This window comes from Coturnix japonica, chromosome 2 (genome assembly GCF_001577835.2).
Source record: "Coturnix japonica isolate 7356 chromosome 2, Coturnix japonica 2.1, whole genome shotgun sequence".
Taxonomy (NCBI): Eukaryota; Metazoa; Chordata; class Aves; order Galliformes; family Phasianidae; genus Coturnix; species Coturnix japonica.
In genome coordinates this window covers 38,584,226-38,597,546 of record NC_029517.1, presented here as the reverse complement: position 1 = coordinate 38,597,546, position 13,321 = coordinate 38,584,226, and the positions used below count along the sequence as shown (strand labels likewise).

The following is a 13,321-nucleotide window of genomic DNA, read 5'->3' as shown; positions in this document are numbered from 1 at the left end:
AGGTCTAAATTTACATAGAAAACAAAGGCAAAACAGAAGAAGTGTAGCGTAAGAAAAACTGGTAGTTTATGCTCATAATTAAGCAGTCTGCTGGGTGTGGGTAAATGTATTTTGAAATGTTTGGATAACCCAGGGCTTAAACTGCATGGGGAAAAAAGGCTTGCTGATGCTTGTAACCACCAAACTGGATTGAAAACCCATGAATTTAACTGTGAAGGATGTAGGCTGGCACCATTATCTAGTACATGCATATACATATTTAGCGTTTGTAGTATTTGTTGACTTGTATTTGCCAATGGCTGCCAAATAATAGTTTCTGCAATCACCACTTTTTACCACAGGAATTAGCACAGGAGATTTAGTATACCGCAACCGCGTTGGAAAAGGGGATTTCATAATGGTTTCATTTGTATGTAAACAAACTTATGTATGTATACATGTATGTATCTGCAGCTGCCCTTTACCTGGTCAAGTACTGTCAGTTTTTACAGCTCTACTTTTTTCTCCACCAATTTTTCATCTTTGTGTCATCTTTATGCTGCCTCTTCTGCCAGGCACTCAATGAGTGTGTCTGTTTATCAGTCTTGAGCAGTCCTTTCCTAGTTTCTTAGCAGAATTTCTTCTTCCCATGCTTTTCCTTCACCCTGCTGCCTGCTATCAGCTGGTGGATACATCAGAATGATATCAGAAGCCTTGTGCAGGGCTCTTCTTTGCATCCTTCACTTCACTTCAGCTTGAAATCTCCTCTGAGGAAGAGCTTTATTCTATACAGTAGTTAATGCTTTGCAAGGACTGTGTGGACCAGTACCACTGTGATTTCTCTTTCACCATCTCTTTCTGGAGAGAATGGCTTAGAGCACCAAACCCTGCAGGCTATATCTGAAATAGGAGACCATCTAGATGCAGAGACTAGTTATTTGTATAAATACATGCTCATAAGTATAAATAAGCATAAATAAAAAGGCAGCAATTTGTGCCATTTTTGCTGATGCCACATGTGGCAACAGTTTAGCATCTGGTACATCTCCAGTCAACACAGCCATTTCCTCAATTTCAGAAGCATGAATTTCCTCCCTGTATTGTTAAGGATGTAATTATTCCTGTCATCCACTCCATTGTCTTAGCAAGTAGCAAAGCTGCCAATTATTCCCATTTGAAAGCCAGTCTGTCTATAAATGAACAGCATGCTCACAGTCTCCTGCAAGTTTACTCCTTTACAGGAACTGGGCAACTTTTGTCATCAGTGTATTTCACTTAACATTTTGCTGAAAGTTGTTTTGATTATGTTCTTCAATTTTTACTGGATGTTGCTTTGATTTTGGTAAAATTACATCAACTGCTCATTTGGTCACATTAAATCACAGTGTAATCGCTATAACAGTTTTATCTGCTTATCCTAGAAAGCTCATTTGTATCTTGAAAGCATTTTATGAGAAATTTCTCTACCAACACTGTCTTGTATACTATGCCAGCACAGACCCATATTCCCCTCTTCCCAGCACAAACCTTACAGATTTATTCTGATAGTGTGGGTTTAGTTTGTTTTTGCAGAAGAAAGTCTCTGACCAGCCATTTCCACTCTGATTTGTTAAAAAAATGACAAAATTATGTGCCTACTTAGTAAGGCTTTTTTTTCCTTCTAGGTGCTTGACGCAGCACACTCTGAAAGTTACACTTGTGTTTCACGAAGGGAGGGTCCCCACACTGTTTCATCTGAGGTTCTCCAAGATCAGATCTCTTTGTTATATTGTGGGATTCAGACTGCTTTCTACAATGCTGTCTTCAAGTCATGTCAAGTTTTCAGCTTCTGAAATTACAGTCTGTGTGAGAATGACCTTGTCAGTCGCAGTACACTTTCCATATATGTTCCAACAGACAGCTTGCTATAGAGTTAAGGTTTTGGAAGCTACCAGGTCATGCTTGTAACCCCTTAAGATTCAAAGGACTTCCTGGGAACTGCCCTGATTTCAAAAGTTAAATGTAACTCACTGCAGCCTCTTCCAGCATCCTCTTCCCTAGTTTATTCACAGTTGTGAACATTTCTTCTTCAAGATACTTTTTACTGAACTGGGTCATATAAATCAGGTCATTGCAATTTATTTGTCGTCTAGAAGGGAAGCTTGACATTTTAGTCTCTTCTTCTCGAATCTGCTATTTTATTAGGCTATTTTTCTAACAAGTGATCTCACTGTCATTTCATTTAGCTTAACCTACTCCTCTCTCAAGCTCTGATTACTCTTTTTTCTGTGGGTATTCCTTTCCCCAGTATTGGAATTTCCAAGTTCACATGCTATTTCTACCCTGCAGGGCCTCTTTTGCTGTTCTTTTAATGTTAACAAGTGGATGTTTAAATCTGTTTTACTTGGTGTTAGCTTTGTTAGGTATTCCATGAGTTGATGCCTTTCATTGGTTAGCTTCAGGGAATTTGTATCACCCCGCTTAATTAGTTATTTCCCTCACAGGTAAGACAGGCACTTCTCTCACATTCTTGAAACCCAATTACATGATAGTATCTGTTTCTCTGGATTCAGCAGATTCCAGCTCCCCTAAGGTGACTAAAGGCCATAATTAAGGATAGCATTTGAATTTTAATGTCAGGATTTTGCACATGGTTGTGTAGCATCTCTTAGACAGACCAAACAATGTGGCTATTGCAGTGACTTGCTATTGATTCGTGTGCTCTCTTTTCTTAACAAGATGTATGATAATAGTTAATTCCTGCAACTGCTTTACAAATCACTGCGCAGTATGGACTGGATTCCAGGCCTCATTAAATACAGCACAGGTTTGAATAGTCATGGAGTAACCTGGCCAGAACCAGAGACATGGCTGCATAGAATCAGGCACAGCCCCACTGCGGTTATATTGTGGCAGTGTAGCAGTATCACAGCGAATACAGTTTGTAGGGAGAAAAGTGCTGCAGCTGAAGCCCTGCAGTCATTCTGGCTCTGGCCAAAGCAGAGAGAGCTGGACCACAGCCTGCTGGGTCAGCCTGTCCTACAGTAGTGCAGGTGAGGTGGATGGGTTCTTGTTCCTTCTTCTAAAATAGGGCTTTTTTGTGTGTGTGCTGTGCGATCATACAGTTCGTGTCCTTTATTTACCAATCTCTGCTTGGAACCAAAAATGTTTAAATATTTCAAATGATTTCTGTATTTTCTTTGGGACTCCTGCTAATCCCTGTAAGCTGTCATGATTCAGAGTCTACTGGCATCAAACCCTCCCAAGTATTAAATAATACACTCAGTAACATGATTCATTCATATGCTTTAGAAAAGCAACAATTCATCTCATTTTCTTTCAGTTCACTTCTTGAACATGAAAGATTACAATTTTAACTGAGCTTAGAGATGACTCTTTTATTTTTGGCATTTTCTGTTGTTTCCTTTTCCTCCTCTCTTTCATTTCTTCCCCTTTCCTCCCCATGCCAACCCCCCCTCCTCAGATTCACACTTTTGTCAATTAAATGTGCATCATATTTGTGCATTTTGCTCTGGAAATTTAAAATGGCTGATTTTATCACAGGAAAAGTGTATAGGGTGGATCAGTTTTACCATTTATTCTTTTAAGACTGGAATTGAAAATGAAAGGCATAGTAATTGATTTTGCTCTGTCCTGCGTAGTACTTTAAAAATACCTTCCTGGTAATTCTGATCTAATCCAAAACCAAAATTACAAATGACAGCTTTATATCCAGGGACCCTAATCAGGTCTTTTCCTTGCAAGAATTTCAAAGAGCTGGAAATATAAATTCTTGGTCACTTCAAACCAAAAATGATGTTTGTGTGTGTGTTGCTTTTTTATTCCTCTTCTTTATCTTCCTCCCTTCCTCCCTTCCTTCCCTCCCTCCCTCCCTCCCTCCCTCCTTCCTTCCCTGTACATTTACTCTGTACAATTAATAGAATAGATTCCCAGCAACACTGATGAATATCCAAATCCTATGTGCAACAGCACCTGGGCCAACACCTTAGGAGGAAGTTGCAAAAGACTCTCTAATGTCTCATTTTAAAATAATCTCATCCAGTGGAAGAATTTCAGCTCTGTTCTTTTTGTTACTAGGAAAAGTAAATCCTCATAATAAAGGTGAACTCTAGATCTGCTACTGTATGTCAGAGAGCACCTGTGGTTAACGAGACATGATTTTTTAAATGTTCATTATTTTATCTCCCTTTCTTTCAAGACAGTTCTTCCCTTCCAGTAATACTAGGCTTCCTGGTGGAGCAGAAGAAGGTATCATTATCTGTATCACTTTCTGATTTACAAAACCTTACTATTTCCTTTGTTATTCTTTTCTCCTGTGTGTGCAGTACAGCTCACTGAGCTCTCTCTCCTGCGTGCCCCTATTAAGGTATTGATTTGTCATCATGCCTCCTCTGGTTCACCTAGATATCTTGAAGGGTAGGTGACTAAGGCTGAGCTATTCCAAAAGGATAATGGAGGATATTATCAGAAGTCATTCTATGCTGTGCATTATGTTATAGTTAAGGTGTTACTCGAAGACTTCAGCTGGTTATATTTCTGTTTGGAAGACTGTAGTCTTTGAACCCTGACAATTCCTTCTGTGTGTATTAATTTACATTTACCAATATGAGCAGAAAACATGAACTTTATCCCTGATTTTACATCCAGGCTATATTTTAGATTTGCTCAGTGTTTGATGTCTTTTTGACAGGAAAATGCATCAGTAGTCATGTACATCTATGTTTGCATGACTAGTCACGGCCCTTACATAACCAGGTATAAAAGTTGAGATCCAGTGCTTTTGCTTTTCTCATTTTCATCTCAAGTGCTTAAGCTTTTTGAAAATCATATCAACCAGGAGAACCCAGGCTGCAGGAGGTATCACTTAGCACACTCTCTGCATTGCTGCAGAACAGAAAAGATGGACCTGCAGATAAAAGAGGCCCTACTTTTTTTTTTTTTTACACTCAAGAGACTTTACAGTACAAATGTATGAGTCTAGGTATCACCCAGCTGGATAACTGCTGCCGGTGTAGCTTTCTGGATTGCTGTATTAAACACGGACACTTACATTCTAAGCAAAACTCTTTTTAGTCTTCATTTTGCTCTCACCCAAAATCAATTAAATTGCAGCTCCGCGGGGTCTTATTCTCTAATCCAAGCATGGCTTAATCGTTGATGTAAAACAAGGTTTTTTTCCTCCCCTCAGACTCTTTTCTAATGTCTTATTTCTTGCCCTCTAAGTGCAAGCCTGAATTCTCATCTGTATCTATTTATAAGGGCTTCCCTGCTTCCGGGACTGCTTAATCAAAGAGAAAGCTATCAGCAGGTGGTTAGCATCAAATGTCAGCAGCTTCTTTGTTTCTGGCATCTCATGGAAAAAAAATGTTTCATTACCATGCAAATGATGTTAGTCCTCCTTTCCAAGATCCATTATCACACAGTGTAACATATGGTACACAGGACTGTGCTCCCAGGATTTATGTGGCAACTAAATTTCTTAGCAGAACAACAATTGTGAGAGCTAAGCCATCAGATGGCAATAATTACTGTTTCCCATTTCTCAGTGATCTGCTGAATATTTATCTATCTGATGGTAGCAACTAATAGCTCACCGTGGGGGTGGGGGGACAGTGTTATTTCTCCTTCCTTTTAAGCTATACCAGGTGAAATAGCTTGGCAGCTTTAATGATGTTTGCTGTTGTATGTCTGGGATGTGTGTTACTCACGTGAAACTTGATGTGGCAATGTCTTGAACTACACAAAGTTAGTCAAACCTGTTGCCTCTTCCTGGGAACCTTGGAAAGTGCAAATTATGTTTGGAAAGTGCCAGAAATGGTGATAAGAATCCAGCTTTTCCAAGGGCCCCAAAACCCTGTGAGTAGAATCAGATAAACCTAGAAGAGATTTGGTTCATCAGAGCAATGGGGTACAGTTCCATGATTTCAGTGGTGCTTCAGGGTATGTTTGGAGTTAAGCGTATGTTTGGGTGGATTGTTAACTTTGAGTGTGTGATGGAGTCCTTTGCTGACTCAAGGACGAGACATTCCTTACAGCTTGTTGTTTTCCACATTGCCATCTGGGAAGAGGAAACTTGACAGGACGTGGGCTGTGTGAGACATTACTGCATTTCTGAAAGGGTATTAACAGCCCTGAAGGCTCCAGGTCCTCTGAATCAGGATTTTTGTCTCTACAGATCTGTTTGGTGTAGAACAACCTCAGCATAGTGTTTGAAAGCAAATTCACCGTGCAACAGCATTTGCTAGGTTACCAGTTTGTATATCCAGATTGAAATAATTTCATGTTTTAGTGAGACTACTAGTGAAGCACATGATATAGGTAGAAAGCCGTACAGAACCAGCAGGTTTCTGGGGGTGAATTTTTAGATATTTTAGGAATTCTATTTTGCTCACAGACAACTGTAAGAATTCACATTTGCAAACACTTCTAATTACAGTCATCTCTTCACTAAACTCATTTTCTGAGCTGGGGAGCATATCCACATTTGTATGAAATCAATCTGTTTTCACAGTCTGTTAGACAGCTCACTCTCAACTGCAGCCAGATAGTACAGAAGAAGAGGTAATACGGACCTACAGTTGCACTTGTGGGAGTAGTGCAAGATATCTCGATTTCCTTGGTGTTCTCCAGGTGCTTTTAACTTCCCCAAATACTAGATGGTCACCTGAAAAATGTCCAATACTGTTTCTCCATCTGTTCAACATAAACCCCTCCTTCTCTAATACCTTACCATCCCATTCTGCCATGTAACACTCTTGACCTAAAAGGCTTTTCTGTGCTGCTTTGCATTTTTGATGAATGCTTACAGGAGAGTAAATGTTTGTTGTTTCAAAATGCAGTTCTTTGTGTGAGAACTCTTTTCTTTATTCTTTTCCAGTGACAAAATGTTCCCAGCCTTCGGATTTGGAGCAAGAATACCCCCAGAATACAAGGTAGGTGAATAAGAGAAATGTTCTCATTTCCTTCATTTATGGGGCATAAAATAAGGGAGAAGAGGGAGAAGTACAAGTTGAGGGCTGGGGGAAGCAGCTTCTACTGTGTGTTGTCTCTCATCGGGTTTTCTCATCCTGTAGTATCTCACTGAAACCAGAAATCAAAATCAAAAGAGGTATGTTATACCAAAAATATTTAATGGTATTAAGCAAAACTTTGATGATGGATGTTAGCCTGCTAGAAGGACTGAATGTTTTAATAGCACTGAACAACTATATTTTGAAGCTTTGTGGGCATTGATTTGACAGAACCGATTTTTGCAGGACAGAATTCAGTGAGTGGCCTAATGCCTTTGCTTTGTGGGTTCAAGATTGAACATCTGCCTGAGAAAACAGACTTCAGAAGATTTTTGCTCTGTATCAAATTTCTTTGCAGTAGAGGACATCTTCAGTACTAGGAAGAAAAACAGAAGAGCATATTCATGCTAAAAAGAGCTTGTATTTTTAAACAAAGCAGAACAAAACAAAATGAGTGATCTAGATGGATGATGCAACTAATTGTGGGCAGCTTCCAGAAAAGGAACGCCAGTGTTAATGCTTTCTAAAAATCAGAGACAGCAGACAGTTTCCAGAACTTCAATACAGATTTTAATGTGGTACATGTACAGAGAACATCTGTATCTATACTGTACCTGTTCCAACTGTAGCAGGTGATAACCACCTGTGCTATAGAAGGGGAAGTGTTTTGGAAAATAAGAATGCTTAGTGGCTTCTTCCAATAGACGCATTAGTAAAACACAAAGACTGCTTCTCAAATGTCCAGCCCTTCTCCACAAATATGTACATCTCTACCTGTGATTGTATGGCAGTGCTCACTGAATGAACTGATCTATATGTCATAACTAGATTGCTCTTGGGCCCACTCTTGACCATTCCTGATAAAGCCACATACTACTGTGATGTTCCACCAGCTGTGAGGTGAACATCATTGCATGAGGGAGAACTTGCCATTCTTTCAGCTGTTGAAAGCCATACTTGACTCAAGGACTGCTCAAAGAACAAAGTTTCTGTGTCAGTTGAAGTATTTTCACTGGTTTTCTGGAGATAGCTGCTTTCTTAACCAAAATGATCAGATTGTGACATTGATATGTTAGGTCATATGAGCATAATAGCAACGTACTGACTTTGTTAGTCGCTTGATTGTGAAGTGTTTCAGGTGCCAGATTAAAGACACATGTCTGGCTAGGAAGTGATTTCAGGGGTAACCAGATATTCCTGCAATCACCACCGCCAACTGGTCTGATGCCTGGGAGGAACTAGTCTTGGGATACGTTTCCTGATAAGTACTCTTAAGAAGTGAGAGACTTGGACAACTTAATTGCCCAAATATGCATGCGAGGGTCTTGCATGATAACATGATCTGTGTATTGCTGACCTTTTAGAGCAGGATAACAGATGAATCAGTATCTTCACATTTTGTGAAGTTTGCAAAATGTAGTGGTAAAGTTAAGATGGAACTACTTGCTTGTGAATTACTCATGTGATAGTAAACAAGTCCAAAAGTACACAGAGATACAACTGAGAGTCAGAACAACACCATGGAAAACTGTCACAGAAAGTGACCAAGAAAAAAAAAAATGTTAAGACATCAGCTTACTAACGTAATGAAACTTTGAAGAAGAGAAGAACCACATTGCAGAGGGACTCACCCTTCTGTGCAACAGATGGAGACAAGTAATTAACTGGGGGTCCATCATGGGCACATCCAACTGGAACTAAATTATGAATTAGCAGTAATTTGTGCTTCTGTTCAATCCCCTCCTGTAACGTACTGTGTAGTCCATCCAAATACCTGCATTCTTACATAAACAGTAACCTTTAGACTTTTAGAGTCCCTGCTTGGCTTGGTCTGCACTTCTGAATTGAAAGATTTGCTTTCTAAGTGAGTGAGGAGTCCACCTCAAAATGATGTATTAGTAAGTCAAGACCAATTGTCCTGAAGATCCTTCAGTAATTCAGTCTACACTGGTATCATAAATTTAATTCAAAACCAACAATGCTTAGTGTTTAACGTGGGATACAGCCAAGATGCATAGGAAATGGATATAATTGAAAGTAACAGAAGAAACAAGAGTGCTCACACCTTGTTTACTGAAACTTCTCTTCTTCTGCAGAAATACGGTAGCACTAAAGACACCATGGCTGTAGTGTGGATCTCAGACTATTCAAATGTTCTTCTGTTACTTTTGGCCAAAATTAATTCAACTCATACATATCTTAATTTAAAGGATAGCAGTGTCAGAACTGTGGTAAATCACATCTTCAAATCTAGATTGAATCATTATGAGAAAGTCTAAATTTTTTCTCCATCATGTGGATATATCTGCTTTTCATTTTAATTTAGAGTGCAGTTGAGCCTCCAGTCCTAATTAGTTAATCTAACCTGCATATAGCACATTGGTTTCTGCACACCAGCAGCTGCTATCTTTTAATTCTTCCAGTAGATGACAAGTTGCTAGGCCTGTGGAAGAAATTATTCCCACTACCAAGGGTTTCTAAGTAACCATGGGAGCCTCCATACAGCAGTAAAAGAACAGTAAAACAAAGCAGCTTCCACAGAAGTCTAAATGAAAGCTGACCAATCTATGCATGGCAATAACACAGTAGAATGAGGTCAGAGGAAGGCAGCCTGATAAAAACAGTCACCAAAGTAAGTGGATGTAGTGGATTCAAACCTAATTTACATCATGGTCAGTTACAGGCTGTAGGAAAATGGGGACTCACTATTCAGCATAAGCCAAAGGTAACGAGCCTCCACTGTGCTTTTTAGGACCAGCTGAAGGCCACTACCTTCGGGGTGGGCATAAGCTTTACATTTATTTGGCAAGATTTCTTGGGTGCACTAGGTGGTATGGGAAACAGGTGTCCATTTTGTGATGTCATGTCAAACCAGTGCCTCCATTTCTTACTCTCTTGGGCTGCATCCATTAGTTTGGGATGGATGCTGGAGGGTAGCATCCACCTGTCCATTTAGTAAGATGCCAGCTCCTCACATCCTTTTATGTGTTACAATAAGTGCAATGTTTACTATGCCAAGCAATATTTTCCATAGAAAAATATACCTCTCTTCACATTAGCACTTCAGAACAGCGACAGCATCCACCTTTGCAGGCTTATCACGAATCTCCTCAGGGTGAGCCCCTTTAAGAGCATATTGTATATATGCTTTCTGCAGAATTTCTGTTTCAAGAGCCCACTGTTATGTTACAATGATTTTATTTCCCCTCATTTCAGCTCCAAATGAAACACATCAGCTGTTAGCAGGAAAAAAACAGAGTTTCTTAGTGGCACAAGTAATCTGTGGTAGTGAAGGAAGCAAGACATGCCATGTAGAACATTCCTCATCAGTCTAGGGGTACTTTATTCAGCAATATGATCTTTTTCCCCTGAGACCTGACAATTACATCACCCTATTCCTTGATCTCAGTAAACCTCTAAGAGTGATATTCCACACCTGAGTTCTAACAGGCAAAAACTGCAGAACATGAAGGCTATTCCACAGCACTGTCTTCAACTCATCACTTTGTTTTTCTGAGAAGCTTGATGTAAAGTTAAGAGGTAGCTGACAGTGTGCACTCAGACAGTGCTGCAAAGGTCACAGTGAAGAGGAGAAAAACAAGCTGAATCACACACACTAACTTAGCAGGCAGAACTCAGAGCAATTGAGGAACTGTACAGAGGCACAAAACTTGCAGTTAAAATGAAATATATCTATTAGAACTGTGTCTGCCCCATGACAGGTGCATTGTCAGTAATGAAGTGTTCTTTGAAGGTTATTAGGTGAATAATTAAGCAACAGCTTAGTGTTTGTTTTAAGACACTTCTGCTTGTTTTTGAATTTTTAATGAAAGCTCAATTCATTGTTTATACTGGGAAGATCCAGTGTGCTATAATGAGCATCAGCAAAAATGTTTTAGACTGCTTATTTAGTTGATGTATCTACAGAAGTGTTGTTGTTGTAATGGACATGGTGGTGTACTTACAGATAACTAGAGCTACTCTCCATATTTCACTTGTAAAAAAAAAAAAGGAAAAAAAAAAAAAAACCTTGAAGAAATTACCTGTGAAATAATTTGTTCCTGGTACAGGAAGTTCCTGGAAAGCTTTGTTTTAATAATCCCACCTCTATGAGGTGTCTGCTAAATAATTTATAGCGTGCTGTAGAGAGAACAGATTAATACATAGCCAAATGTAAGTAGGCTCCTTACTTGGAGGCTCTGAGTGGTGCTCTGTGCAGCATGGTAGTGCCAGGCTTAATCACCTCTGCACTCCTGAATTTCTCTTTCCATACCTTTTATGTATTGATTTTAAAACAGCCGGAGGGCTGAGCAGAGGCTCAGCTAATTATTTGAAACTTAATCCATGATGTGAAACACAATCTTAGTTCTACAGGGACATTCCTTACTGTGAGGCTGAATTTCACCACAAAACAAGGCCTGCAATTCTTTGCGAGGTTCTCTGTGCCATATAATGACATAAAGCAATCATTCTATGTTTGTATGAAATGAGGTATTCCAGAATTTCCTGACTCTTAACTTGACTGTCATACGAATGACATTAGTGGACTATATAGACACAACTGCTTCTGAACAGCCAGGTGTCTTGTTTATTTCCCTTGAGAATTTCCCAGTCTTCAGCATCTTTGTTATTCACTCTATTCCTCCTTTTTTTCATTAGCATGTCAGTTCTGGTAGTGCATAAGGGCTATGTCATTCAGTGTCAGAAAGGTGCCATTCAGTATACTGGCTTTGGGCCATCTGACATCAGTATAGTTTGCCTTTCATCCTCAGAAGCCCTTGCACGCTTAACTGAATTTAAGAAAAGGGGGAGGAGAATGAGTTCTGGACATTTGGAGAAACTTCTCTAAAAAGATCTGCTATTACTCAGTTTGCACCGAGTAATGATTTCCTGTTTGTGAACCATCCCTGAGCTGCGTAATGAGCTTCTCCCCTTCACATTATTCTTATATCTTGTTTATATTCTGACATATTTTTAAGAGAGCATAGAAAACAACCAAATCCTTCTTTATTAATTGCGTTTCTTGTCCCACCCTTAGGGTAAATTGTAACACCAGTCCTGGTGAATGAGAGCGACAGTGTATGAGGTCCACTTGCTGTAGAATAGCAGCCATTGCTCAGGCAGCACTGGATCACTTTGCACAATTTCTAGACTAGTTTTTTCTCATTGGCCCAGACTGTAGCCTGTTCTTCTTGAATAATAGCCTGGGTGCCATAGTTCTGAACCAGATAAATTGTTTGTATATTGTGATCCTGAAACTGTATAGCAACAAAAGCGTCTAGCCCCTGCATGCATAGTGTGAATTAAATAATGTATTTATAGCTCTGGAAAAGAATTGTGGTGTTCCTTTTGCTGTAATTTGAAATGCTTTAGGAATAAAGAAATAAAATCTCTGAAGAGGCACAACATTGGAAGGATGAGCCTGCAATATATATATGTGCATCACTTGCTATTGAGATGCAGGAAGTAAAAAATACAGAAAGCCTAAAGGAAAAAGAAAGGCAATTGAACAACAGAAAAATCATCTGTGAGTGAAAACTCACCCAGCCATTCTTGACATCTGCAATTACCTTTGGCCTGCAGCTGGTCATGAGACAGGCAGATACCAGCTGGGCAAGTCGCGCAGGGAGACATACAAGAACAGCCAGACAGAAGTGCTCTGGAGCACTGCTGAAGCATATCTGACAGCCCTGCTCTCCTGTGCGGTCTTAGTGAGGAGCATGCGTAGTGGCTCTCTGCATCGTCTTCTATGTCCAAGAAGCCTGAATGGTCCATTTAAAACCCTTTGAAAGAGATAACTGATGCTTGGTGTAGACATAATAAATTCCTGGCTAGGGCTGAGCTGGCTGAATGCTCTTCAGTGAGCTCTTGCTGAAGTTCTTGAATTTTCTCCCATCATAGCAGAAGTCTCACTTTATTTAACCTTTTAATAAGTAATGGTGAGCGTTATCATGGTGGGCAAGACCAGCATATGATAGGACAAATGTGTAGGGCAAGCATTTTAGTGATGATAAAGCTTCTGGTAAGTTCCAACTAGAGAGACATTTGACCCATCTGATGTTGCACACTGGGAAAGATTAGACTGATTTAAATTAGCTGGATCTAAGGAATCCTATCAAACAACATAAGAAGGACAGGGTACAACAAATGAGTGCTGTGTGTACCATCTATTCACAGACTATTTTCTGTGCTATTTGTGTTGTATAAATGGAAGTCATCTAAACTAGCAGATGAAACAGTGGCATCCAACACGTAAATCTCTCTGTAAATAATCCATGTCCCATTGCACAGGAAGTAAGCAAGTTGCTTTCCATATGCCTTAGAGTGCTGGC

General features: G+C 39.6%; 1 protein-coding gene across 2 annotated transcripts in view; it reads left to right on the top strand.

Moving 5' to 3' along the window:
• The window catches only part of CPNE4 (copine 4), a 198,676-nt gene that overhangs the window by 172,126 nt on the left and 13,229 nt on the right, over nt 1-13,321 (top strand). For both annotated transcript variants that reach the window (XM_015854074.2, XM_015854075.2), the window contains exon 12: nt 6,857-6,911. In XM_015854074.2, coding sequence (XP_015709560.1) covers nt 6,857-6,911 — 55 coding nt within the window. The remainder of the gene's footprint in view (nt 1-6,856; nt 6,912-13,321) is intronic.